At 38.5% G+C, this 27,333-nt stretch overlaps 1 protein-coding gene across 1 annotated transcript in view; it reads left to right on the top strand.

Annotated features, from left to right (window-relative positions):
- The window catches only part of LOC110496210 (POU domain, class 2, transcription factor 2-like), an 83,141-nt gene that overhangs the window by 37,228 nt on the left and 18,580 nt on the right, over nt 1-27,333 (top strand). The window contains exons 2-4 of the mRNA XM_021571981.3: nt 24,983-25,048; nt 25,748-25,782; nt 26,373-26,429. Coding sequence (XP_021427656.3) covers nt 24,983-25,048; nt 25,748-25,782; nt 26,373-26,429 — 158 coding nt within the window. The remainder of the gene's footprint in view (nt 1-24,982; nt 25,049-25,747; nt 25,783-26,372; nt 26,430-27,333) is intronic.

Genomic DNA, 27,333 nt, shown 5'->3' with positions numbered 1-27,333 from the left:
ATATAGTAGTTATGTTGCGTGTTAACATATAGTAGTTATTGTTTGTGTTAACATATAGTAGTTATTGTTTGTGTTAACATATAGTAGTTATGTTGCGTATTAACATATAGTAGTTATTGTTTGTGTTAACATATAGTAGTTATTGTTTGTGTTAACATATAGTAGTTATGTTGCGTGTTAACATATAGTAGTTATGTTGCGTATTAACATATAGTAGTTATTGTTTGTGTTAACATATAGTAGTTATTGTTTGTGTTAACATATAGTAGTTATGTTGTGTGTTAACATATAGTAGTTATGTTGCGTGTTAACATATAGTAGTTATTGTTTGTGTTAACATATAGTAGTTATTGTTTGTGTTAACATATAGTAGTTATGTTGCGTGTTAACATATAGTAGTTATTGTTTGTGTTAACATATAGTAGTTATGTTGCGTGTTAACATATAGTAGTTATTGTTTGTGTTAACATATAGTAGTTATTGTTTGTGTTAACATATAGTAGTTATTGTTTGTGTTAACATATAGTAGTTATTGTTTGTGTTAACATATAGTAGTTATTGTTTGTGTTAACATATAGTAGTTATGTTGCGTGTTAACATATAGTAGTTATGTTGCGTGTTAACATATAGTAGTTATGTTGCGTATTAACATATAGTAGTTATGTTGCGTGTTAACATATAGTAGTTATGTTGCGTGTTAACATATAGTAGTTATGTTGCGTGTTAACATATAGTAGTTATGTTGCGTGTTAACATATAGTAGTTATGTTGCGTGTTAACATATAGTAGTTATGTTGCGTGTTAACATATAGTAGTTATGTTGCGTGTTAACATATAGTAGTTATGTTGCGTGTTAACATATAGTAGTTATGTTGCGAGTTAACATATAGTAGTTATGTTGCGTGTTAACATATAGTAGTTATTGTTTGTGTTAACATATAGTAGTTATGTTGCGTGTTAACATATAGTAGTTATGTTGCGAGTTAACATATAGTAGTTATTGTTTGTGTTAACATATAGTAGTTATTGTTTGTGTTAACATATAGTAGTTATTGTTTGTGTTAACATATAGTAGTTATGTTGCGAGTTAACATATAGTAGTTATTGTTTGTGTTAACATATAGTAGTTATTGTTTGTGTTAACATATAGTAGTTATTGTTTGTGTTAACATATAGTAGTTATGTTGCGTGTTAACATATAGTAGTTATGTTGCGTATTAACATATAGTAGTTATGTTGCGTGTTAACATATAGTAGTTATTGTTTGTGTTAACATATAGTAGTTATGTTGCGTGTTAACATATAGTAGTTATTGTTTGTGGTAACATATAGTAGTTATTGTTTGTGTTAACATATAGTAGTTATGTTGCGTATTAACATATAGTAGTTATGTTGCGTATTAACATATAGTAGTTATTGTTTGTGTTAACATATAGTAGTTATTGTTTGTGTTAACATATAGTAGTTATGTTGCGTGTTAACATATAGTAGTTATTGTTTGTGTTAACATATAGTAGTTATTGTTTGTGTTAACATATAGTAGTTATGTTGCGTATTAACATATAGTAGTTATTGTTTGTGTTAACATATAGTAGTTATTGTTTGTGTTAACATATAGTAGTTATGTTGCGTGTTAACATATAGTAGTTATGTTGCGTATTAACATATAGTAGTTATGTTGCGTGTTAACATATAGTAGTTATTGTTTGTGTTAACATATAGTAGTTATTGTTTGTGTTAACATATAGTAGTTATGTTGCGTATTAACATATAGTAGTTATTGTTTGTGTTAACATATAGTAGTTATGTTGCGTGTTAACATATAGTAGTTATTGTTTGTGTTAACATATAGTAGTTATTGTTTGTGTTAACATATAGTAGTTATTGTTTGTGTTAACATATAGTAGTTATGTTGCGTGTTAACATGTAGTAGTTATTGTTTGTGTTAACATATAGTAGTTATTGTTTGTGTTAACATATAGTAGTTATGTTGCGTGTTAACATATAGTAGTTATGTTGCGTATTAACATATAGTAGTTATGTTGCGTATTAACATATAGTAGTTATGTTGCGTGTTAACATATAGTAGTTATGTTGCGAGTTAACATATAGTAGTTATGTTGCGTATTAACATATAGTAGTTATGTTGCGTGTTAACATATAGTAGTTATGTTGCGTGTTAACATATAGTAGTTATGTTGCGTGTTAACATATAGTAGTTATGTTGTGTGTTAACATATAGTAGTTATGTTGCGTGTTAACATATAGTAGTTATTGTTTGTGTTAACATATAGTAGTTATGTTGCGTATTAACATATAGTAGTTATTGTTTGTGTTAACATATAGTAGTTATTGTTTGTGTTAACATATAGTAGTTATTGTTTGTGTTAACATATAGTAGTTATGTTGCGTATTAACATATAGTAGTTATGTTGCGTGTTAACATATAGTAGTTATGTTGCGTGTTAACATATAGTAGTTATTGTTTGTGTTAACATATAGTAGTTATGTTGCGTATTAACATATAGTAGTTATTGTTTGTGTTAACATATAGTAGTTATTGTTTGTGTTAACATATAGTAGTTATTGTTTGTGTTAACATATAGTAGTTATGTTGCGTGTTAACATATAGTAGTTATTGTTTGTGTTAACATATAGTAGTTATGTTGCGTATTAACATATAGTAGTTATTGTTTGTGTTAACATATAGTAGTTATTGTTTGTGTTAACATATAGTAGTTATGTTGCGTGTTAACATATAGTAGTTATTGTTTGTGTTAACATATAGTAGTTATGTTGCGTATTAACATATAGTAGTTATTGTTTGTGTTAACATATAGTAGTTATTGTTTGTGTTAACATATAGTAGTTATGTTGCGTGTTAACATATAGTAGTTATGTTTCGTGTTAACATATAGTAGTTATGTTGCGTGGTAACATATAGTAGTTATTGTTTGTGTTAACATATAGTAGTTATGTTGCGTATTAACATATAGTAGTTATGTTGCGTGTTAACATATAGTAGTTATGTTGCGTGGTAACATATAGTAGTTATTGTTTGTGTTAACATATAGTAGTTATGTTGCGTATTAACATATAGTAGTTATGTTGCGTATTAACATATAGTAGTTATGTTGCGTGTTAACATATAGTAGTTATGTTTCGTGTTAACATATAGTAGTTATGTTGCGTGGTAACATATAGTAGTTATTGTTTGTGTTAACATATAGTAGTTATGTTGCGTATTAACATATAGTAGTTATTGTTTGTGTTAACATATAGTAGTTATTGTTTGTGTTAACATATAGTAGTTATGTTGCGTGTTAACATATAGTAGTTATTGTTTGTGTTAACATATAGTAGTTATGTTGCGTATTAACATATAGTAGTTATTGTTTGTGTTAACATATAGTAGTTATTGTTTGTGTTAACATATAGTAGTTATGTTGCGTGTTAACATATAGTAGTTATGTTTCGTGTTAACATATAGTAGTTATGTTGCGTGGTAACATATAGTAGTTATTGTTTGTGTTAACATATAGTAGTTATGTTGCGTGTTAACATATAGTAGTTATGTTGCGTGTTAACATATAGTAGTTATGTTGCGTGTTAACATATAGTAGTTATTGTTTGTGTTAACATATAGTAGTTATTGTTTGTGTTAACATATAGTAGTTATGTTGCGTATTAACATATAGTAGTTATGTTGCGTGTTAACATATAGTAGTTATTGTTTGTGTTAACATATAGTAGTTATTGTTTGTGTTAACATATAGTAGTTATGTTGCGTATTAACATATAGTAGTTATTGTTTGTGTTAACATATAGTAGTTATGTTGCGTGTTAACATATAGTAGTTATTGTTTGTGTTAACATATAGTAGTTATTGTTTGTGTTAACATATAGTAGTTATTGTTTGTGTTAACATATAGTAGTTATGTTGCGTGTTAACATGTAGTAGTTATTGTTTGTGTTAACATATAGTAGTTATTGTTTGTGTTAACATATAGTAGTTATGTTGCGTGTTAACATATAGTAGTTATGTTGCGTATTAACATATAGTAGTTATGTTGCGTATTAACATATAGTAGTTATGTTGCGTGTTAACATATAGTAGTTATGTTGCGAGTTAACATATAGTAGTTATGTTGCGTATTAACATATAGTAGTTATGTTGCGTGTTAACATATAGTAGTTATGTTGCGTGTTAACATATAGTAGTTATGTTGCGTGTTAACATATAGTAGTTATGTTGTGTGTTAACATATAGTAGTTATGTTGCGTGTTAACATATAGTAGTTATTGTTTGTGTTAACATATAGTAGTTATGTTGCGTATTAACATATAGTAGTTATTGTTTGTGTTAACATATAGTAGTTATTGTTTGTGTTAACATATAGTAGTTATTGTTTGTGTTAACATATAGTAGTTATGTTGCGTATTAACATATAGTAGTTATGTTGCGTGTTAACATATAGTAGTTATGTTGCGTGTTAACATATAGTAGTTATTGTTTGTGTTAACATATAGTAGTTATGTTGCGTATTAACATATAGTAGTTATTGTTTGTGTTAACATATAGTAGTTATTGTTTGTGTTAACATATAGTAGTTATGTTGCGTGTTAACATATAGTAGTTATGTTTCGTGTTAACATATAGTAGTTATGTTGCGTGGTAACATATAGTAGTTATTGTTTGTGTTAACATATAGTAGTTATGTTGCGTGTTAACATATAGTAGTTATGTTGCGTGTTAACATATAGTAGTTATGTTGCGTGTTAACATATAGTAGTTATGTTGCGTGTTAACATATAGTAGTTATTGTTTGTGTTAACATATAGTAGTTATTGTTTGTGTTAACATATAGTAGTTATGTTGCGTGTTAACATATAGTAGTTATGTTGCGTATTAACATATAGTAGTTATGTTGCGTGTTAACATATAGTAGTTATGTTGCGTGTTAACATATAGTAGTTATGTTGCGTATTAACATATAGTAGTTATTGTTTGTGTTAACATATAGTAGTTATTGTTTGTGTTAACATATAGTAGTTATGTTGTGTGTTAACATATAGTAGTTATGTTGCGTGTTAACATATAGTAGTTATTGTTTGTGTTAACATATAGTAGTTATTGTTTGTGTTAACATATAGTAGTTATGTTGCGTGTTAACATATAGTAGTTATTGTTTGTGTTAACATATAGTAGTTATGTTGCGTGTTAACATATAGTAGTTATTGTTTGTGTTAACATATAGTAGTTATTGTTTGTGTTAACATATAGTAGTTATTGTTTGTGTTAACATATAGTAGTTATTGTTTGTGTTAACATATAGTAGTTATTGTTTGTGTTAACATATAGTAGTTATGTTGCGTGTTAACATATAGTAGTTATGTTGCGTGTTAACATATAGTAGTTATGTTGCGTATTAACATATAGTAGTTATGTTGCGTGTTAACATATAGTAGTTATGTTGCGTGTTAACATATAGTAGTTATGTTGCGTGTTAACATATAGTAGTTATGTTGCGTGTTAACATATAGTAGTTATGTGGCGTGTTAACATATAGTAGTTATTGTTTGTGTTAACATATAGTAGTTATTGTTTGTGTTAACATATAGTAGTTATGTTGCGTGTTAACATATAGTAGTTATGTTGCGTGTTAACATATAGTAGTTATTGTTTGTGTTAACATATAGTAGTTATGTTGCGTGTTAACATATAGTAGTTATGTTGCGTGTTAACATATAGTAGTTATGTTGCGAGTTAACATATAGTAGTTATTGTTTGTGTTAACATATAGTAGTTATTGTTTGTGTTAACATATCGTAGTTATTGTTTGTGTTAACATATAGTAGTTATGTTGCGTGTTAACATATAGTAGTTATGTTGCGTGTTAACATATAGTAGTTATGTTGCGTGTTAACATATAGTAGTTATGTTGCGTGTTAACATATAGTAGTTATGTTGCGTGTTAACATATAGTAGTTATGTTGCGTATTAACATATAGTAGTTATTGTTTGTGTTAACATATAGTAGTTATTGTTTGTGTTAACATATAGTAGTTATTGTTTGTGTTAACATATAGTAGTTATGTTGCGTGTTAACATATAGTAGTTATGTTGCGTGTTAACATATAGTAGTTATGTTGCGTGTTAACATATAGTAGTTATGTTGCGTGTTAACATATAGTAGTTATGTTGCGTGTTAACATATAGTAGTTATTGTTTGTGTTAACATATAGTAGTTATGTTGCGTGTTAACATATAGTAGTTATGTTGCGTGTTAACATATAGTAGTTATGTTGCGTGTTAACATATAGTAGTTATGTTGCGTGTTAACATATAGTAGTTATTGTTTGTGTTAACATATAGTAGTTATTGTTTGTGTTAACATATAGTAGTTATGTTGCGTGTTAACATATAGTAGTTATTGTTTGTGTTAACATATAGTAGTTATGTTGCGTGTTAACATATAGTAGTTATTGTTTGTGTTAACATATAGTAGTTATGTTGCGTGTTAACATATAGTAGTTATGTTGCGTGTTAACATATAGTAGTTATGTTGCGTGTTAACATATAGTAGTTATGTTGCGTGTTAACATATAGTAGTTATTGTTTGTGTTAACATATAGTAGTTATGTTGCGTGTTAACATATAGTAGTTATGTTGCGTGTTAACATATAGTAGTTATGTTGCGAGTTAACATATAGTAGTTATGTTGCGAGTTAACATATAGTAGTTATGTTGCGAGTTAACATATAGTAGTTATGTTGCGTGTTAACATATAGTAGTTATTGTTTGTGTTAACATATAGTAGTTATGTTGCGTGTTAACATATAGTAGTTATGTTGCGAGTTAACATATAGTAGTTATGTTGCGTGTTAACATATAGTAGTTATGTTGCGAGTTAACATATTGTTTATGGGTACACACAAACACATCACACACCCCATACACTTATGAGGTGTCTATGTCTTTTAGTTTCATCCTCGATAACACCTCCAAAAGCAAACCCTCCCACTCTCTCTCACACATACACACACACTCACAACTTGCTCTTAGGCCCGTCTGTTCCCTTAGCGACCGTTTCCAAGGTGCTCATTCCCCAGGGCCAGGGGAGGGGACTTGTGATGTTAGGCATGCCTAACGATACACCTGTAGCTGCTACTGCTTTCTTCCTCCTTCCCTTCATCCCTCCCTACCCGTATCCCTCCGCTTTGGTGCTCAGCCTCCTTTCCCACTTACAGCAGTCCATCTCATATAACCATAGAACATCAACTCAGCTCAAAGGAACTACTTTCTGAGGGCTAAATATTTTGTGTGCAGAGGATTAATTTTGGTCACATACTCCGTTGTCAATGTGTTTATTTATATGTATTTTATTGTGATAGTTTTGCCTTTTGGTTCGTTTCTAGGGTCCTCAGTAGGCAGTGACTGCATACTGGTAAGAAGATCCTACTTCTGAGCAGGTGGGACACCATTATTTTAGCTTAATCTTTTCTAAGGTAAAACCGGATATGTTGTCAGAGCATTATTGGTACTGTAGTACATCACGCTACATGTGTAACTACCCATGTCTTAAGGGATCAGCTTGACCCCTCACCCTGGGTCGTTGCCATGTTCTTTTTCTCTTACTACCCGAGAAAAATACCTCAATGTGTTAAGTTCACTGCTCTCTGATTCGCTGTGCTGGGATGGGTCTCGTAGTCTGAGATATTTAGCATCAACAAAGTCGAGGAGTGGAAGTAGGCCAGTTTGATGAACTCTGACACTCTGCTTCCCCCAGGCCCTCCCCTCTTTCGTTCCCATTTCTAATTGTTCTACCTCTGCCGCCACAACTGTTGCACTTCAAATTGTTTTCAAACTCTCAACCTCCCGTTTACAACTCCCCTGCCCTGTCTCTCTCCCTCTCATTCCCTCTCTCTCTCTCCCTCCCTCTCTCTATCTCTATTGATCGAGTCATAGTTTTCCGTCTTCAGTGTGCTGGCTGGCTGGCTTTAATCAATACAGATAATTGTCTGCTTTCTCCCGATGCCAAACAGTCTGTGTTTTTTCTCAATGAATCCAGGTCTTTCCCCTTCGCACCCCACCCCACTCCCCTCGCCCGGGAATCCCTCCTTTAATGACAGGAGATAACCTGCTTTCCTTACCGATTTTTCTCCCCCTCCCTCCTTCACCCCTGCTCCCTCGTTCATCGATCGGCGTGAGATATCACCCCTCGTGCCCCGTCTACGAATGTAAACACGGCGAACACGTGGCGTTTGTGAGTACAAACATACACTTGTATACACACACACACACACACTTCATATCAGCTAGGCCCAGGCCCCATCATACCTCACTCTTGCACGTACATCAAGCCTGGTACATGTTAATAGGCTACGTGACTGTTTAGGCAGTTAAGTGACTTTACTAAGTGCCAATGGACTCTGCTGGGATTAACATGTGTTTTGAGACGTCTGTTGGGCTTCACTCAACATTGTGCACTCCAATCAACTTTTGCCTGTCAGGTACACACATATTCACTGAAAGTGTTCTAGTTTTATTCACCTATTTATTTATTTTTACCTTGAATAATCAACATTGTCCAGAAACGGTCCTATTTATATTCGAGTTTGATGGTCAAAGTTCACTTTTATGATCATAAAAAAAGTTGCACAAATTGATAGACTTGACGTGCTCTTTGCTAACTTGACAAACACAAAACCGATACTGTGATTGGGAAACACTCCACTAAGTCCAACTAAATGCACTTAATTCATTGACAGCATGGGCTCGATCATGCAATATAATTATTACCTAGGTAGCCTCATACGGGCAAGGCCACTCTTTAATGACATGGTCTATACGCAAAGCCCCTCAAATCATCTCAAAAGAACTAGACTTCACACTGAGCTGCAATGTGATCTGGCAGACCACATACAACACTCTGGAATGGAGAGCGTGAATAGCATGCAACGGGCATATGAATAGAAGGTGAAAGGTTATGAACATTCCAGACATACATTAAGGCATTGTATGCAAAGCCAACGTATACAGAACATAGAGGAACTAGAGCAAACAACATACGAACGTGCAAAGTGAAAATGTTACAAATGTATGCGCAAGGCCAACCATTTCAGCATATTTAGCAAGAGTAGGTCTATAGAAATGTCATATGAAACTACAACAAAAGCATGAATAGAAACTACCTCAAGGACCATTACAGAGTTCAATGTATTTTTACATGTATTTTTTACAGTACATGTATTTTACAGTACATATATTTTTTACAGTATATGTATTTTTTACAGTGCATGTATTTTTACAGGTTGTACCTCCTGTAAACAATACAAATGCAGTATATGCGTTAAGATTTTTCCCATAGTCCTTCGCCCCTTGAATTAAAGCACATCCTGTTATCTGTCCCCTAGCTGTTATGATCTGTGCTTCTTCTCACTCCGTTCAACAACTTGAGTGAAACAGAGAGACACAGTGAAGAGACATTGCGGCCATTTTGTTTCTCTTGTTTTGCCGCTTGCAATGTGAACGAGCCCTGATCCAATTTATACTGGTCAGTGGTGTGAAATGGCGGTCAGCCGGGGATAAGAAGGGCTCTCCAGCCACTCGGGCCTCGTTGCAGCTGTGTTTAACTGCCCATAGATGAACATGACACTGTGCTGGTCCAGTATGTAGCCTACCAGCATGCCTAGAGCCGCGGCACATGAACAGGACACACACACAGATCTCTCCAAACCTCTATACTCCTGTATTGTATGTGGCCCCTGTTGTTTTGTAACAAGTTCAATCCACCGTCCTATATATGGAATCATTTTTCCTTTTTCCCATCGAGGTTATCATTGTTATAGTCTCCCCTGCAGTTTCAACTAATTCAAAAAACGAACACACACACACACACACACACACACACAATTACACACACAATTGCTGCTGCATTACACAGACTACCAGTATATAAGGAAACATTTTTGACCAGTACAATCAGTAATTGTATGATTGTATGATTGCTCCAATGGGCAGTTGCTATGTTCTTACACAGTTATGTTCCACTTTGACAATTTCTATTCCTCACAAAATGGATTTCCAGGGATATGAGCTGAAGGGATGACAATACAAACATGGATTTGCTTGAAAAACCACGGGAACACTTGATTTACCTTATCTTACAGTACCTTACTTACCCTGCAGGTATAATGGTTTACATCTGGTAAGTGTTGAAGCCTTGATAATAATGCTTATAAAATATATGTTTTTTTTGTTTCAAGCTATAAGTAGTAATTGTTTAGAACATCTGATTGATAGATAGCTAGATTGTTCCTACATCATCTCCTATTGTGCTAGTCATTACAGACGTGGGATTTTAATTTGAGCCAGTTCTCTACCGCAGGAATATAATCCTGCAGCAACAGGAAATGTTAATTATTATGTGGATTATAATTAAGGGACATTTTTGTAGGGGTTGATCCATTTTTTTTGTTGTAAGGGAAAATCAAGTCTGAAATTTCAGTGTGGAATTTTTCAAACTTCAGAAGGCTTTTCAAACCTCAAATACACTATATGTTTTATATGTCCTGCATTGCAGGAAAGTTCTCCTGCAACAAGGGGGATCAAATTAAGCTCCTACATCCTGCTTTTTTTAGGTTACTCTGTAAAAACCTGAATCTGCAGAAATCATTTAATCAATTTGTATTATGTTTGATCATTCAAACAGATTTTATTTGTCTGAGACACTTGCATTTGACCTTGTGTGATTATGAATGTAGTCAAAACTTAAGAAGTATACAAGCCTGCTCTCTAAACAATTGGCCAGTTTGAGCATTTTACCAAACGGAACAGAGCAGGACAAAGAACAGCAATGTATTTTCCATAGGACTTTCGGCCAACTCCAATCCTTGCCAACACACACGCACGCTCATTCAAACCTGTTTTTTTTTTTGTCCTTGGCGACAATTGCCGTGCTTGACGACCATACAGTGCGGGCATGGCAACACAACGTTCACCATCTGAGAGAGGAGAAGGACCGTTGTGTGTGCCATTTGGTGAGTGAAATAAGTGGTGGTGAGATGGTCAGAGGGTCCGCTGATGGAGGGAAGGTAAAAATAGAGAGAGAAGAGACACTTTTGACTGGGGGGGGGGGGGGGGGCTGTGGCCAGCAACATTCGCAAATACAAAAGAAACTATGGCCCTCGGAATCAGCCATCCCGCCAACCCAAAATGGAGTTTGTTAACTGAACGACGAGACAGTGTTATAAGACAAGGCAGTCTTCTGTCTGTAGCCTGCGTAACTCGGGCTGGAGTCTGCCTCGGGGGAATTGTGGGTGCGGATCACAGGCCCAAGAGCGACACACTGCGATGTTGCAAGAAAACCGATCGTCCAATCGCACTCGCCGTGGAATTTGTTGTACGCCCGTTTGATTCCCCTGTTATCCTCCAAATTCTGAATCGGCCCCTCTTATCCCTAGTCCTACCGTGAGCGGTCACGCTTCAAACTCAGGGATTTCTGGGCCGAATCCAGCAGCTTTCATAATAAATAAATGCATCTGTTTCATACTTGTAAAAAAATATATTCATTCAGTGTTGGAACAGACTTTTCTACATAAAAAAAAAAAAATATATATATATATTGTGCTTTTGCTGAGGGTCATTTTTACTGGCAATTGCTAGAATAACAAAAATATGAGGGGAGGGAATGACAAAGGAGGAAGGAATATGGAAGACCAGTGGGGGTGAATATATGGACACTTATGCTCATGTTTTCATTCACATTTATATTCTCTGGCCTCTGGGATTTATGTGTGTGACTCGGGCATTGTGTTTGGAGTGCGGTTAGGTAAATAAAAAGCTAGGCGGTCTGCCTCTTAACCTCTGAAAACAGGGAGATGCAAATTTGAATCCCCCAGCGAGCCGAGCCAGAGAGCGAGGAGATAGGGGTGAGGGAAAGAAAGGGGGGAGCGGGGAAGAGGAGGAGGGTGCAGAGTGGAGGCAGTGGACGTTGTGAAAGTGCCTCCGAAGCCCGCGGGTCGCTGCAACCCCTGTGAGGGGCCCCGATCGATACAAACTCAGAGCAATAAAGCTTTCTCCCTGTCATCTCCGCAGAATACAAAGCAGAATGGGGAAGGAAGGGAGAAGGGGGGGGTGAAAAGCTGTTCCGCTAGCCAGACCAATTTCCTAACCCCCACCCCCCCACCCCCCCTCCATCCCCAACCCCAAACCACCACCTTCTTTCTTTCGCTCTCTCTTTCAGACCCTTCTTTTCCCCTCAGTTTTTCCACAGCTCTTCATGCCCACTTACATCACGTGTTATATAATTAATGGTGTTTGAATAAATAGACTCAATAATTCATCACTGTGATTTTAAAGAGATTGATAGAGCAGAAGACTGAACTGAACAAGTGTGGGTCCAAAGGAAAGGTGAAACGCTGAAAAAAATGGAAGGTTGAAGGGAAAGAGGGAGGGGGGGGTGAGAGGTTTGAAGGGAGGTGATGGCCTGAGAGAGAGAGAGAGAGAGAGAGAGAGCGAGAGAGAATTTAACAGGACAGAGAGAAAGACTGGAAGAGGTCAAATAATAAAGAGGTCAAATAACCTTTCTCTTTAATTCAGAGCCAATTTATGTCTAGGACAATCGATACCCCTATAAACCGAGCAATCTAACGCAGACCATAACCCATACCGTAGATCACATTGTTTTGTTGGTTAGGAGGCGCTGTCATGTCGAATGACTGTCTGTCTGCGCTTTCATCACACTTTTGATGCTGATGGATATTCACAGCAGTTTAGCCCTGTTTATGTCCATAGAAATAGAATCTATTCTATTCATTTAAGTCATTCTATTTCTACGTTTATCGCCCCTTGTTGTTCAAGACAAGAGTGTCGCTCGACATTATTATATCTGAAGCCTTTACACTTTCATTTTGGCCACATCCACATCTCTTTTTCTCCCTCTCTCTCTCTCTCTGGACTGTATGACCGTCGGCCTGTCTGTCTTGTCATTTCATTCTCTTGAGTCCTATCTGTTCCCTCTCTATTCTGAAGAGGCACTGTGTCTTTGTTACCCTCATTGTCACCCCCTCTTCCTTCTGTCAGTCCTCCTTTTATTGGAAAAGCCCAATACACTACTGCCACTACTGTCCTTTCCCTCCATCTTTGTGAATTGATCCCTTTATCCCAAGTCTCCTACACTCTCTCTCTCCTCCTCTTTCTCTCTTTCTCCATCTCTCCCCCCCCCCTCTCCCTCTAATACTCTGGTCATCCCTCTTTCCATTCTCTCTGCCACTGTCCCAACACCAGCTTTCCTCCCTCCCTCTCTCCACCTCTTCCTCCATCTTTTTGCGTCCAGGCGTCCACCCCAACGGAGGAAAGGATGAAGGGAGGAAAGTAACACACAGAGGCTATTTCCCCTTCTCCTCCCCCCTCTCCTTCCATTTCTTTGTTTATCTTCATCCCTCCGTCCCGCTCCCTGGGGAGGTCAGTAATAATGTTGGAGACGGAGTGAGGGAGGGAGGTGCGATTATTGTCTTGTTGGGAGTCAGAGGGATCGATCGGGGCTAGAAATATGTGGTGCGAGAAAGAGGTACTGTATCGGATATAATAAACACTCCAGAGAGATGCATTCGCACACACACACACACACACACACGACACATACATCTGCACAAATAATTGCCTACCTGCACACACTCACTCTTGAGAGCCACTGAAAGACTCTGAAAGAAACTCAACATTGCTGTAAGAGACAAGCAAAAGAAAGACACAGTCCTTAAGGATTTTTTTCAAAGTCATCCAAATATGTGAAGACACCTTGCAATGGTTTCAGAATGTCTAAACAACCTTTGCGTCATTCAGAGTTGTGTTTTCTTCCTATTCAAGCTTATCAATGAGTTGGGCTAATGGATTGAAAAACATACTTATACTTAATGATTAACACGCACCGAAACACACACTTACACACTTCTACACACACACACAGGCACATACACACACAGGCCATACACAGTGATCTTTCACTGCTGTTGCCTGGCAACGTGCCTATGTGTCCTGTTGGAGCACAGAGCTGTCCAGTGATGTCACGACCAACGCTGCTGACCAGTGATGTCACGACCAACGCTGCTGACCAGTGATGTCACCAGCAACGCTGCTGACCAGTGATGTCATGACCAACGCTGCTGACCAGTGATGTCACGACCAACGCTGCTGACCAGTGATGTCACCAGCAACGCTGCTGACCAGTGATGTCATGACCAACGCTGCTGACCAGTGATGTCATGACCAATGCTGCTGACCAGTGATGTCATGACCAATGCTGCTGACCAGTGATGTCATGAGCAACGCTGCTGACCAGTGATGTCATGACCAACGCTGCTGACCAGTGCTGCTGCACCATGTAGCTCTGTGAACCGGGGACAAATAGGAAAGGAGATAAGGTACGCGGTATAGAGAAAGATAGACGGATAGAGAGATAATGAAAGAGAGAGCGGAGTAGAGGAGAGCAGTGATAGGTGCAGAATGAGAGGGGGAAAAGTGATAGATGAGCAGCTTTCAATGTTGCTTTACAATCCAAGCTTTTCCGATGAATCTTATTAAGTCTACAAAGAAGTGGCCTAACGCTGCATCAATCCTTGTCAAGTAGTATATCCTCAGAAATGCACTGTTTTTTCATATATATTTTTCCAGAGATTAATCTATTTACAGAAATGTGTAACTTTTTTATTTTATTTTATATAAAACATCCAGAACAGTCTACATCTGAAGTTGTGAAAAGCAGTGGTAGAAATTGCTGAATGTGTGCGCGTGACTCCTAACAACTCCGCTTACGATCAACTCCCCGTGAAAGACCGTGCGGTTGGTCGCATGCAAAAGGTCACGTCTTCTTCTCCATCTCCTCAGTGGGCCTGCTCAGATGCAATTCAGCAAGCCTTTACACTGATTTACCTATCTCTCTGACTGTTGGGATTCTTAGAACACAGATCCTATATGTTGGTCCTCAGGACAATGATAGCGCATACATGGGGAATAGCAGTCAGCAGTAACATTGGATCCTGTGGGGGCAGAGCACAAGTGAGCCCCATAGACCACAGGGTCCCCAGATGACTCCTCTGTGTGTGTGTGTGTGTGTGTGTGTGTGTGTGTGTGTGTGTGTGTGTGTGTGTGTGTGTGTGTGTGTGTGTGTGTGTGTGTGTGTGTGTGTGTGTGTGTGTGTGTGTGTGTGTGTGTGTGTGTGTGTGTGTGTGTGTGTGCGCGAGAGAGAACGAGAGATGGCGGGGTTGGGGCCAGGTCAGAATGAGGCAGGAGGTGCGGGGTGAATAGGTTGTTTGCTGTTGGTCGGGGCCATGTGGCTGACCTCTTGACATCCACACGCCTGCCTGGACCCTCCGCTCTCCCCAAAAAGGCCCCCCCTGAACCCCCTCACACTGCCCCCTCCACACACAACAAACACGTCGTCTGTCACGGTCCCCAGACAGGCGTGAACGAGGGGGAGCAAGACCCCTTCAGCCATCCTCCCTCCTAACCACTCCCACTCTCCTCCTAATTCCCTGTCAGTGACCCTGAGCATCCCTCCCAACCCCCTTCTCGGCCCCAGTCAGCGTCCCGCGCCGCCCAAAGACAGATACATCATCTGCCGAGAGGCCCCCAACTCCCATTAGCACTGATAGACTGGGGGCCCTCGCAGCCTGCTGGCCGAGGTATATAGGGATGGGCTGGGGGGGTTGGGATGGGCTAGGGGGAAATTGGACCCCTGGTCAGAGGGGTGATGATGGGGGAAGTGGGGGGTAACAGTATGACTGTTAAAAACACTTTTTACATGACTATTTTCATGTATTGTGTGGATGAGGTGATTGTGTGATTGTGTGAGTGTGTGTGTGTGTGTGTGTGTGTGTTAAAGCAGTTTTATAACTTTCATCTTCCAGTATTTCCATCTCCTCTTTTTAAATACATATTGTGGAGATGCAATGGACTTGAACCATATACTTGACAGCATACACTTTGAGCAGTGTTTTGGTGGTTTTGTGATTTTCAAAGAGTTACAGACTGTCCGAGCTCTTACCAGGCCAGAAGCAGGCAATACTGTCTATGTAATAAAACATAATCTAAGGTAGTTGAATTGTGAGCGTTTATGTGCTGCTGTTATGAGAAAATACAGTGTGATATGATGTGTCCTACAGCAGTCAGTGACCTCCCTCAGAATCAGCAGGTTAGTGCTGCCACCATGTGGTGGTATTTAGCTACTGCAATTTCCTCTACCTGTTAATCTGATCCAACTGATTCTCAAACGAAACGGAATTTCTGGTCGAAATTTTTATTACACACAATATGTAATGATAAGAAAGTACTGTATCTGCCTACATAGGCGACTGTGAAGAAGTGAGAGTAAGAAATTGGAAAAGAAGAGCCGCATGGGCTGAGTGAATGTGAGCGGAAGGATATTTCTCCTCGTATGACCAGTAGTTTCCATCAGCCACCCAAGCACTTTCCAACTGCGACACTTTCAGTCGTTCACTCGTTCTTTCCTTTTCGTCTTTGGGCTTGCTGTTTTCTCTTCTTCTGCCCAGCCTGTCATGTTCTTTCTCCCACTCTGTACGTTCTGAAACCACCTCTCCTTTCTTCCTCCTCCACCTTCTCAGACATTGAACTTGATACTGACCCTAATACCCATTTTTTTTCAATTACTTTGCTGCAATTTGTATGTGGTACTTTTTCACAACTCTAAGCACAAAAATCTAAACAGATCATCAAAATGTCTCATGTTTCAAAACTCGGAAGTACATTTTCAATTGACTGAGTACAAGAAACAAATTCACAAAGTAACTTGTTCACTGCACCAAATCACTCTTTGAATGTGTATACATATTCAATAAAGGTATCTGCTTTTCAAAATGCAAAATTCACTTTACTTTGGATTTTCTTGTAATTTGTTTACAATACAATTAACTATCATACTGCTCAAAACTCATAACTACTGAAGCAAAAGTATGTTGTGCTAGTTAACGTACACCACAGGTCAAAAGTTTTAGAACACCTACTCATTCAAGGGTTTTTCTTTATTTTTTACTATTTTCAACATTTTAGAATAATAGTGAAGACATCAAGACAATGAAATAACACATAGCACAAGTGTTAAACAAATGAAAATATATTTGAGATTCTTCAAATAGCCACACTTTGCCTTGATGACAGCTGTGCACACTCTCGGCATTATCTCAACCAGCTTCATCTGCAATGTTTTTCCAACAGTCTTGAAGGAGTTCCCACATATGCTTAGCACTTGTTGGCTGCTTTTCCTTCACTCTGCGGTCTGACTCATCCCAAACCATCTCAATTTGGTTGAGGTGGGGATTGTGGAGGCCAGGTCATCTGACGCAGCATTCCATCACTCTCCTTCTTGGTAAAATAGCCCTTACATAGCCTGGAGGTATGTTGGGTCATTGTTCTGTTGAAAAACAAATGATTGTCCCACTAAGCCCAAACCAGATGGGATGGTGCATCTCTGCTGAATGATGTGGTAACCATGTTGGTTAAGTGTGCCTTGAATTCAGACAGTGTCACCAGCAAAGCACCCTCACCCCATAACACCTCTTCCTCCATGCTTTCCGGCGGGAAATACACATGCGGAGATCATCCGATCACCCACACCGAGTCTCACAAAGACACGGTGGTTGGAACCAAAAATCTCCAATTTGGACTCCAGACCAAAGGACAGATTTCCACCGGTCTAACGTCCATTGCACGTGTTTCTTGGCCCAAGCAAGTCTCTTCTTCTTATTGGTGTCCTTTAGCAGTGGTTTCTTTGCCACAATTCGACCATGAAGGCCTGATTCACAGTCTCCTCTGAACAATTGATGTTGAGATGTGTCTGTTACTTGAACTCCGTGAAGCATTTATTTGGGCTGCAATTTCTGAGGCTGGTAACTTTAATGAACTTATCCTCTGCAGCAGAGGTGACTCTGGGTCTTCCATTCCTGTGGCGGTCCTCATGAGAGCCAGTTTCATCATAGTGCTTGATGGTTTTTGCGACTGCACTTGAAGAAACTATCAAAGTTCTTGAACTTTTCCGTACTGACTGACCTTCATGTCTTAAAGTAATGATGGACTGTCGTTTCTCCATGGTTATTTGAGCTGTTCTTGCCATAATATGGACTTGGTATTTGACCAAATAGGGCTATCTTCTGTATACCCCCCTAACTTGTCACAACACAACTGATTGGCTCAAATGCACTAAGGAAAGAAATTCCACAAATTAACTTTTACGAAGGCACACCTGCATTCCATGTGACTACCTCATGAAGCTGGTTGAGAGAATGCGAAGAGTGTGAAATGCTGTCATCAAGGCAAAGGGTGGCTATTTGAAGAATCTCAAATATAAAATACATTTTGATTTGTTTAACACTTTTTTGGTTACTACATGATTCCATATGTGTTATTTCGTAGTTTTGATGTCTTCACTATTATTCTACAATGTAGAAAATAGTACAAATAAAGAAAAACCCTTGAATGAGTAGGTGTTCTAAAACTTTTGACAGGTAGTGTATATAGTTTGGTCATTTTGTTATTTTATTTAACTTTTATTTAACCAGGCAAGTCAGTTAATAACAAATTCTTATTTACAATGACCGCCTACCCCGGGCCAAACCCTAACCTGGATGATGCTGGGCCAATTGTGTGCCGCCCTGTGGGACTCCCAATCACGGCCGGTTGTGATACAGCCTGGAATCGAACCTCACTTCATTCGGAGTCCAGAACTGCTGATAACTGCTGAACACTGTATCAATTTGACATCAATTTATGTTGGAATGTAAAACCAAATCATATATACAGTGCATTTGGAAAGTATTCAGACCCCTTGACTTTTTCCACATTTTGTTACCTTACAGCCTTATTCTAAAATGGATTAAATACATGTTTTCCCTCATCAATCTACACACAATACCCAATAACGACAACGCAAAAACAGGTTTTTTGAAATATTTGCAAATGTATTCAAATTAAAAAACAGAAATACATTATTTACACAAGTATGATGACCCTTTACTATAAGACTCTAAATTGAGCTCAGGTGTATCCTGTTTCTATTGATCATCATTGAGATGTTTCTACAACTTGACGGAGTCCCACCTGGGGTAAATTCAATTGATTGGACATGACTTGGAAAGGCACCCACCTGTCTAAGGTCCCACAGTTGACAGTAAATGTCAGAGCAAAAACCAAGCCATGAGGTCGAAGGAATTGCCCGTAGAGCTCCGAGACAGGATTGTGTCGAGGCACACATCTGGGGAAGGGTGTCAAAAAATGTCTGCAGCATTGAGGGTCCCCAAGAACACAGTGGCATCTATCATTCTTAAATGGAAGAAGTTTGGAACCACCAAACTCTTCCTAGAGCTGGCCACCCAGCCAAACTGAGCAATCGGGGGAGAAGGGCCTTGGTCAGGGAGATGACAAAGAACCCGATGGTCACTCTGACAGAGCTGCAGAGTTCCTTTATGGAGATAGAATAACCTTCCAGAAGGACAACCATCTCTGCAGCACTCCACCAATCAGGCGTTTATGGTAGAGTGGCCAGACGGAAGCCACTCCTCAGTAAAAGGCACATGACAGCCCGCTTGGAGTTTGCACCTAAAGTCTCTCAGACCATGAGAAACAAGAACTCTTTGGCCTGGATGCCAAGCGTCACGTCTGGAGGAAGCCTGTCACCATCCCTACGGTGAAGCATGGTGGTGGCAGCATCATGCTGTGGGGATGTTTTTCAGTGGCAGGGACTGGAAGACTAGTCAGGATTGAGGGAGAGATGAACGGAGCAAAGTACAGAGAGATCCTTGATGAAAACCTGCACCAGAGCGCTCAGGACCTCAGACTGGGGGCGAAGGTTCACCTTCCAAAAGGACAATGATCCTAAGCACATAGCCAAAGACAACGCAGGAGTGGCTTCAGGACAAGTCTCTGAATGTCTTTGAGTGGCCCAGCCACTCGAACCCGATCAAACATCTCTGGAGAGAGCTGAAATTAGCAACGCTCCCCAACGTGACAACACTTGAGAGGATCTGCAGAGAAGAATGGGAGAAACTCCCCAAATACAGGTGTGCCAAGCTTGTAGCGTCATACCCAAGAAGACTCAAGGCTGTAATCGCAGCCAAAGGTGCTTCAACAAAGTACTGAGTAACTAATGTAAATACTAAAGTAAATGTGATATTTCTGTTTTGTATTTTTAATAAATCGGCAAAAAATGAAATTATAAATGTTTTGTCCAACATACGGAGCAAAGTACAGAGAGATCCTTGATGAAAACCTGCACCAGAGCGCTCAGGACCTCAGACTGGGGGCGAAGGTTCACCTTCCAAAAAGACAATGATCCTAAGCACATAGCCAAAGACAACGCAGGAGTGGCTTCAGGACAAGTCTCTGAATGGATAAGGAAACTGTAAGACTGGCATATTTCTCAACATGTTCACAACCTGCCAATGGATACAAATGATAAAAAATGGTGCATGTCAAGTTATAGTCAAATACTGTATGTAAATTATATTAACCATCTACTATTCTTTACATTCAGCACTTCAAAAAGGAGAGTTGTATATTGTATTTTTTGCTATTGGATTAAATGCTATTTAAAATGACTAAATGGTAAGCCTATGAGCAATTTGTATTTCACGGAAAAAAACTTGTATTATGCATGAATGACTCAGGCTGAAAGATGTCTTAAACCCAAATGAATGCAGGATCAATGGTTCTGAACATATGATAGGGGTATTACAAGTGCTATCAGTTCAGTGTTTTGTAATTAGGGTTTTAAAAATGTACCACTTACAATCAGAAAAATATGCCGAAGAGATTGAAAAAAAAAACGGTCATAAAATTGCCCCCCCCCCCCCCCCCCCACACACATACTCCACTCCTCCCACTCTTATTTATACCAATATCCCCCTCTTTCTAGTGTTTTTTTCCTTCGCTCATGCACTACATATGTTTACAGGATGTGGCGGGAGGAGGATGGGGGTGTAGAGGGGGACGGTGAAAGAGTCGTAGTGGGAGGAGGAAGGATTAAGAGTGAGGTGATAAGGTGGTGTTCATCATCACCATCTCTTTAAACTCACATATTAGCATGTAGAACAGAGCCTGAACCATAAGAGGCCTAATATTAACATTTATGATTTATTATTGCTCTAATTGTACTGTTCAGGCTCAGCAATAGCTATTTTCATATATACTACATTTTAGGCCTTGCGTGAAAGAGTGAATGTGGAAAAAAAGACAATAAAAAGAGAGGAAAGGCAAAAAAGAGAAAAAAAGCAGTAAGGTCAGTACTGAAGAAAGACTTTCTTCCCTTAAGATGGTGGCTATGGTGAACAATAATGTCTGATTCGCAGGTAAGTACTCCACTCTTCGTCTTGTACCAATTACTGGTTAATGGTCTCTCATGGGGTGGAGGCTTTGGGGGTTAATTAGCGTTGCCGTCAGTAACAAGCACTGCTAATTAGTGAACATCAAAACGAGCTTTGCCGGTCATAATGGAATGTCAGGTCATCTCTCCCGAGAAGGACCAACGTGTGTGTGTGTGCGTTTGCGCGCGTAAAGTATAGGCTCACGTACAGGCTACCATGGTAACATTTTACCGCTACTTCTAGTGTATAACCATTGTTAGGCAGTGTGTATTTGCATGTCTTTGTGTTACTCTATAACACCGCCTCTCTTTCTGGGGATGGAGGTGATGCAATGTGAAGACTAGTGATGGAAAGTCAAGTGTGTAAAGTAGTAGGCTATTCCATAAAAATGAATTACAGGACAGAGGCAGGGACTGACATTAAGGTCAGAAAGACACAAGCTAGGACTATGTTTTGGTTGTCCGAAGATTATCATCACTTTTCTGAAAATGTGAATGAGCTGTTAACACGCAGTCATATACAGTAGGCCTAATGCCTGCCTTTCCCCTACACATAGGGGAGGAATAACAAAGATAACCAGGCTTCTGACTTTTATTGATTTTGGTTGTTGTCAGTACAAAAAATTCAGAGCAGGCTCAATTTGCCCACCTGCCATAATTGCCCCAAAAATTGCCTGCTTTTCACGTTAACAATGGGGAGGGGGGGGGGGATTAGAATTCTTTGCAGTTTGGTTGTTTTCACTCAGAGCAGCAGGCTCAACTTTCGCGGCATATAATTAAAGGATAATTAGAGCCATTCGAATTGTAACACATTTAAACCAGTGACTCACCATGGTGTCAGTGTTGAAGGTGGAAGAATTTAGGCATCCAAAAATAGCTAACTGAAATGGTAAGCCTATGGATGCTGGGTGTAAGATGCTCAGAGTTTCGCTCATAAGCATTGAGGCTTATTACGGTAGACAACCTATTTGACCTTGTCTTCAAGTAGGATTTGTTGGTCACTAATGTAATAAAACAGTGTATTCACTTTATTCTTTTGCAAACTATTTAGGCACATTGATTGGTAAAATACATGGCTCGAAAATAATCATTGCTCTTGAGGAAATCTACACGCGCAAATATGCAACCAGAACTTGATAGTAGGAAGGACACCGCCAAAACCAAATCTTCCGATATATATTTGTATTTTCTCATGAATGTCGATAACCCAGGTAACTCTTGAATTATGTCAATGTTTGAAAATGTGAAGTTTGTAGGTTTTAATAACAGCTAGGGTAAATGTTTATCTATTCAAATGTTGCTAATTAGTGTACATCAAAACGAGCTCTGTCCGTGATAGTTGTAATGAAATGTCAGGTCATCTCTCCTGAAGAAGACCAACGTCTCTCTGTGTGTGTGTGTGTGTGCGTAAAGTATAGGCTCATGTACAAGTTACCAGGGTAACATTTTACCGCTACTTCTAGTGTATAACTATTGTTAGGCGGTGTGTATTTGGCAGTGTGTATTTGCATGTCTTTGTGTTACTCTATAACACCGCCTCTCTTTCTGGGGATGGAGGCAATGCAATATGAAGACTAGTGATGGAAAGTCAAGTGTGTAAAGTAGTAGGCTATTCCATAAAAATGAATCACAGGACAGAGGCAGGGACTGACATTAAGGTCAGAAAGACACAAGCTAGGACTATGTTTTGGTTGTCCGAAGATTATCATCACTTTCCTGAAAATGTGAATGAGCTGTTAACACGCAGTCATATTCAGTAGGCCTAAAGCCTGCCTACACATAGGGGAGGAATAACAAAGATAACTAGGCTACTGGATTTTATTGATTTTGGTTGTTGTCAGTAAAAAAATCTCAGAGCAGGCTCAATTTGCCCACCTGCCATAAATTGCGTGTCTTTCACGTTATCAATGGAGAGGAACCAGACGTCAGTTTTAGGATAGGCTATTGGAAAATGTGAAATTCTTTGCAGTTTGGTTGTTTTCCCTCAGAGCAGCAGGCTCAACATTTGCTGCATATAATTATAGGCCTATTAGTCTATAGTTAGAGCCATTTATAATTGTAACAAAGCTAAACCAGTGACTCACCGTGATGTCAGTATTGAGGGTGGAAGAATTTAGGCATCCAAGAATAGCTCATAGAAACCGTAGACCTATAGAGGCTGAAAGGGTGGGTGGAAGATCCTCAAAAGTTTCGCTTATGTGCATAGAGACTTATTACTGTAGACAGTCTATTTGATCTCGTCTTCAAGTAGATTTTGTTGGTCACTAATGTAATAAAACCGTGCGTTCACTTGATCCTTTCGCAAACGATTTAGGCAAATTGATTGGCCAAAATAAATGGCGCGAAAATAATCATTGCTCTTGAGGAAATCTGCAGGTATGCACAATTAGTCACGCGCAAATATGCAACCATAGCTTGATAGTAGGAAGGACACCGCCAAAACCAAAGCTTTCGATAGATATTTGTATTTTCTCACGAATGTCGATAACCCAGGTAACTGATATCATTGTTTGAAAATGTGACGTTTTTAGGCTTTCGTAACAGCTAGGCTAAACGTGTATACATTCAAATGTGAATATTTAGATTAGAGGTAAACACAACGAATGGAAAATGTCGGAGTTGTTTTTCATGACACGACGTTCATTTCAGGTTCACAAGGCCTAAAATGTATTATTATTTGAAATGTAATTTTTGCAGGTAATACACTGCAATTAAAACAACTGTAGACTGTTATACGATTTTGTAAGACATGCATGTAAATAGCTTAGCCTATTAGCTTGTTAAATGGCATGCGCTCCATCATACATCGTTATTTGTGTCTTAATTAACCGTTTTTTATTACTATTCAAGACGGATTATGAAAAATAGTTTTGATTTTAAAAAAGGCTATATTTGGAGCATAATACATTTCTGTCAAAAACGTGTGTGCAGAAATGAATTCATTTGCATTTGAACTTCTAATCTATTGTAGAGAAATTACCTGTTGTAAATCATTTGTCTAGGCCTAGGCAATTAAATTCTCGAGGTTTTTGACACAGGTTCCCAAAAATATAGACTTACCCTATATAAAATGAGTTAGTCTCCAATTATGTGAAATATGTATTATAATTTGTATTGTGTATGTATTTGGAAATCTTGAATACCACTTTCACATTTATGTTTTACGTTAATAATTTTATTAACGATTCTGTAAAAACATATGACAGCGTTATTCATGCTGCAATTTTCCCTCCAGAAAATCACATTCCTTTGGATTTATGGTGGGGAGATTTGAAAAGACATGATCTGTGCCGCCAGGTTTCATAACCATTTCACTTGCGTTCATTAAGCCAGCCTGATGGAAATATAGTGTGTGGCCTCTCTCTCAATCCTTGTGTGCATAGCATGCGTTACGGCATAACATTGAACATGTCCCTGTGACACTCATAAGCGGGGAAGCCACTGTGCGAGCCAAGGAGGATTGGAGATGGAGGGCAGGGGAAGAAAGGGCGAAGGAGCTTTTCTCCCTGTGAATCTCTCATCCTCATCCCTCCATATACGCTGGGCGGGCTGGGGATGTTTGTCAGTTGGAAACATGTTATATTTAACCTGCTTCCTTCTCTCCCCTGCAGATATCAGGATGTCAAAACCAGCAGAGGATGAGAAGCCTGGGGCAGACTTTCCAGGGGAGAGCACAGGTAACCATTTTGAGACTGCATTATGTGTTGCTTTGATATCAGTTATCGTCATGTGCCATCATTAGGCCTGTTTCATGTTTGAATGAAAGGATGATGTGTGTGTCCACATCTGTTTATGTTGTCGTATTGATTGGGGAGAGTGGGCTAATCTGGTGTGTTGTTTTTGGATGTATTTACATTTTAGTCATTTAGCAGGCGCTCTTATCCAGAGCGACTTACAGCAGCAATTAAGGTTTAAGTGCCTTGCTCAAGGGCACATTGACAGATGTTTCACGCAGTTAGGGATTCAAACCAGCGACCTTTCAGATACTGGCCCAACGCGCTTAACTGCTAGGCTACCTGCCGCTCTATGACACAACACATCCACAATAAGAGACCTGAAATCTTCTTCTTTGGTCACGTTTCTCACATTTTCCGAACAGAAAGTGAGAATGTTTTTGTCAGACTTGTTTGTATGACTTATGCACGTGACACTATACCACCATATAAGTCACTGCTCAGAGTCATGTTGTCACACACCTATGTGTTTTAACTAGACAGCTTGGGCTGTGTTAGTAATTGAAATTTGAAGTAACCTGTTTAAGGTTTTGCTGCAGCCCGAGGTATTTACAGTCGATCATGACGGGGTTATTAGAATTCCATCTTATACTTTTCTCCTCTCTCTTTCTCACCCTCTTTTTATTTTATTTTATCTTACAGACTCTGAGAGGAACAGTCCTGATGCCAATGATCAGGTATGTCATTTCAATTGAATTAATTGTAAAATTACGTTTGTTGTTGATTTATTGTTATTCGTGTTTTTATTTATTGCTGTCGTTTGCTCTAAGGTTGTAATAAGATTATCTGTGCATATAGTAGAACCTCAAAGATCCAAAAAGTTAAGGACTAACCAGTCAACCCAACGGGCAATATTAAACCGGGACATAAATGCAAAAAAACTCATCTTAGGCTACAGACAAACATAAATGTCGCTTAGATTTGGTAAAAACATACCAGATATGTACAGTATCTGGCTAAATAATTTTTTTAAACATACGCAATCATAATTTTGTATAAAGGTTTGATGCTGTTTTAAGGTGAATTTCAAAGTGTTATAGACATTTCAGTGTTCAGAACCACCTCGATTCCCAAATTTGTCCTGAGGTCCTACAGCTGTACTTTTTTTGGATAGGTTTGAATTAATGTGAAAATGATTAGGAAACACATGGATTCAATTGATATTCTGTCAATCTGGAATGGCACCTGTGTTTATGGCTTCGCAGTTGAATAGATTTAAAGTTCTGTGTCTGAATGGATTCTATTGTTGCCATTCGTCTCATCACAGGTTCAGCCAATGAAAACGAGTCCCTTCAGTCTTTCTCCTACCTTGAGCAGCATCAAGGTGAGTGAATTAGTGCACTCACATGCGAGAGAGACGGTGTGTGTGTGTTTGCACAGCCCACTTTATAAAGACATGCTGCAGAAGAGGGGGGGAAATTAGCTTTTCCTTTCTCTTCAGAAAGAGACTATGGACATTGATGTATAGAAATTGAGGGAGATCGAGGAAAAAAAGAGTGATGGGCAGATGGATGGATAGGACAGGTCAGAAATCCTCAGCTAACTTGGAATATTCTAAAATTATTTAGACAAAAGAGCTCAACATTTTATGCATGGTAATATATTTTGTACTGTGTGTTGTGCCATTAGGGCTAAAATGCTGATCAAATGTATAAATACTGAACAAAAATATAAACACAACAATAGGAGAACCTTCCTGAACAACAACCATCTCTGTAGCACTCCACCAATCAGGCCTTTTGTTTTAACCTTTATTTAACTAGGCAAGTCAGTTAAAACCTTTTGTGACAGTATTTTCATTTTTGGAAAAATAACGTTCCCGTAGTAAACAGGATATTTTGTCAGGACAAGATGCTAGAATATGCATATAATTAACAGCTTAGGATAGAAAACACTCTAAAGTTTCCAAAACTGTAAAAAATATTGTCTGTGAGTATAACAGAACTGATATTGCAGGCGAAAGCCTGAGAAAAATCCAATCCGGAAGTGCCTCATGTTTTGAAAGCTCTGCGTTCCAATGCGTCCCTATTGAGCAGTGAATGGGCTATCAACCAGATTACTTTTTCTCCGTATTTCCCAAGGTGTCTACAGCATTGTGACGTAGTTTTACGCATTTATGTCGGGTAAAATACAGAGGTAGCCATTATTCCAATCGGTCCTACTGAAAAAACAATTGTCCCGGTGGATATATTATCGAATAGATATTTGAAAAACACCTTGAGGATTGA

Source organism: Oncorhynchus mykiss, chromosome 18 (assembly GCF_057628025.1).
Source record: "Oncorhynchus mykiss isolate SJ-2025 chromosome 18, ASM5762802v1, whole genome shotgun sequence".
Classification (NCBI taxonomy): Eukaryota; Metazoa; Chordata; class Actinopteri; order Salmoniformes; family Salmonidae; genus Oncorhynchus; species Oncorhynchus mykiss.
Note: the sequence above shows the minus strand (reverse complement) of the source record. Positions and strands in the feature narration are given on the sequence as shown.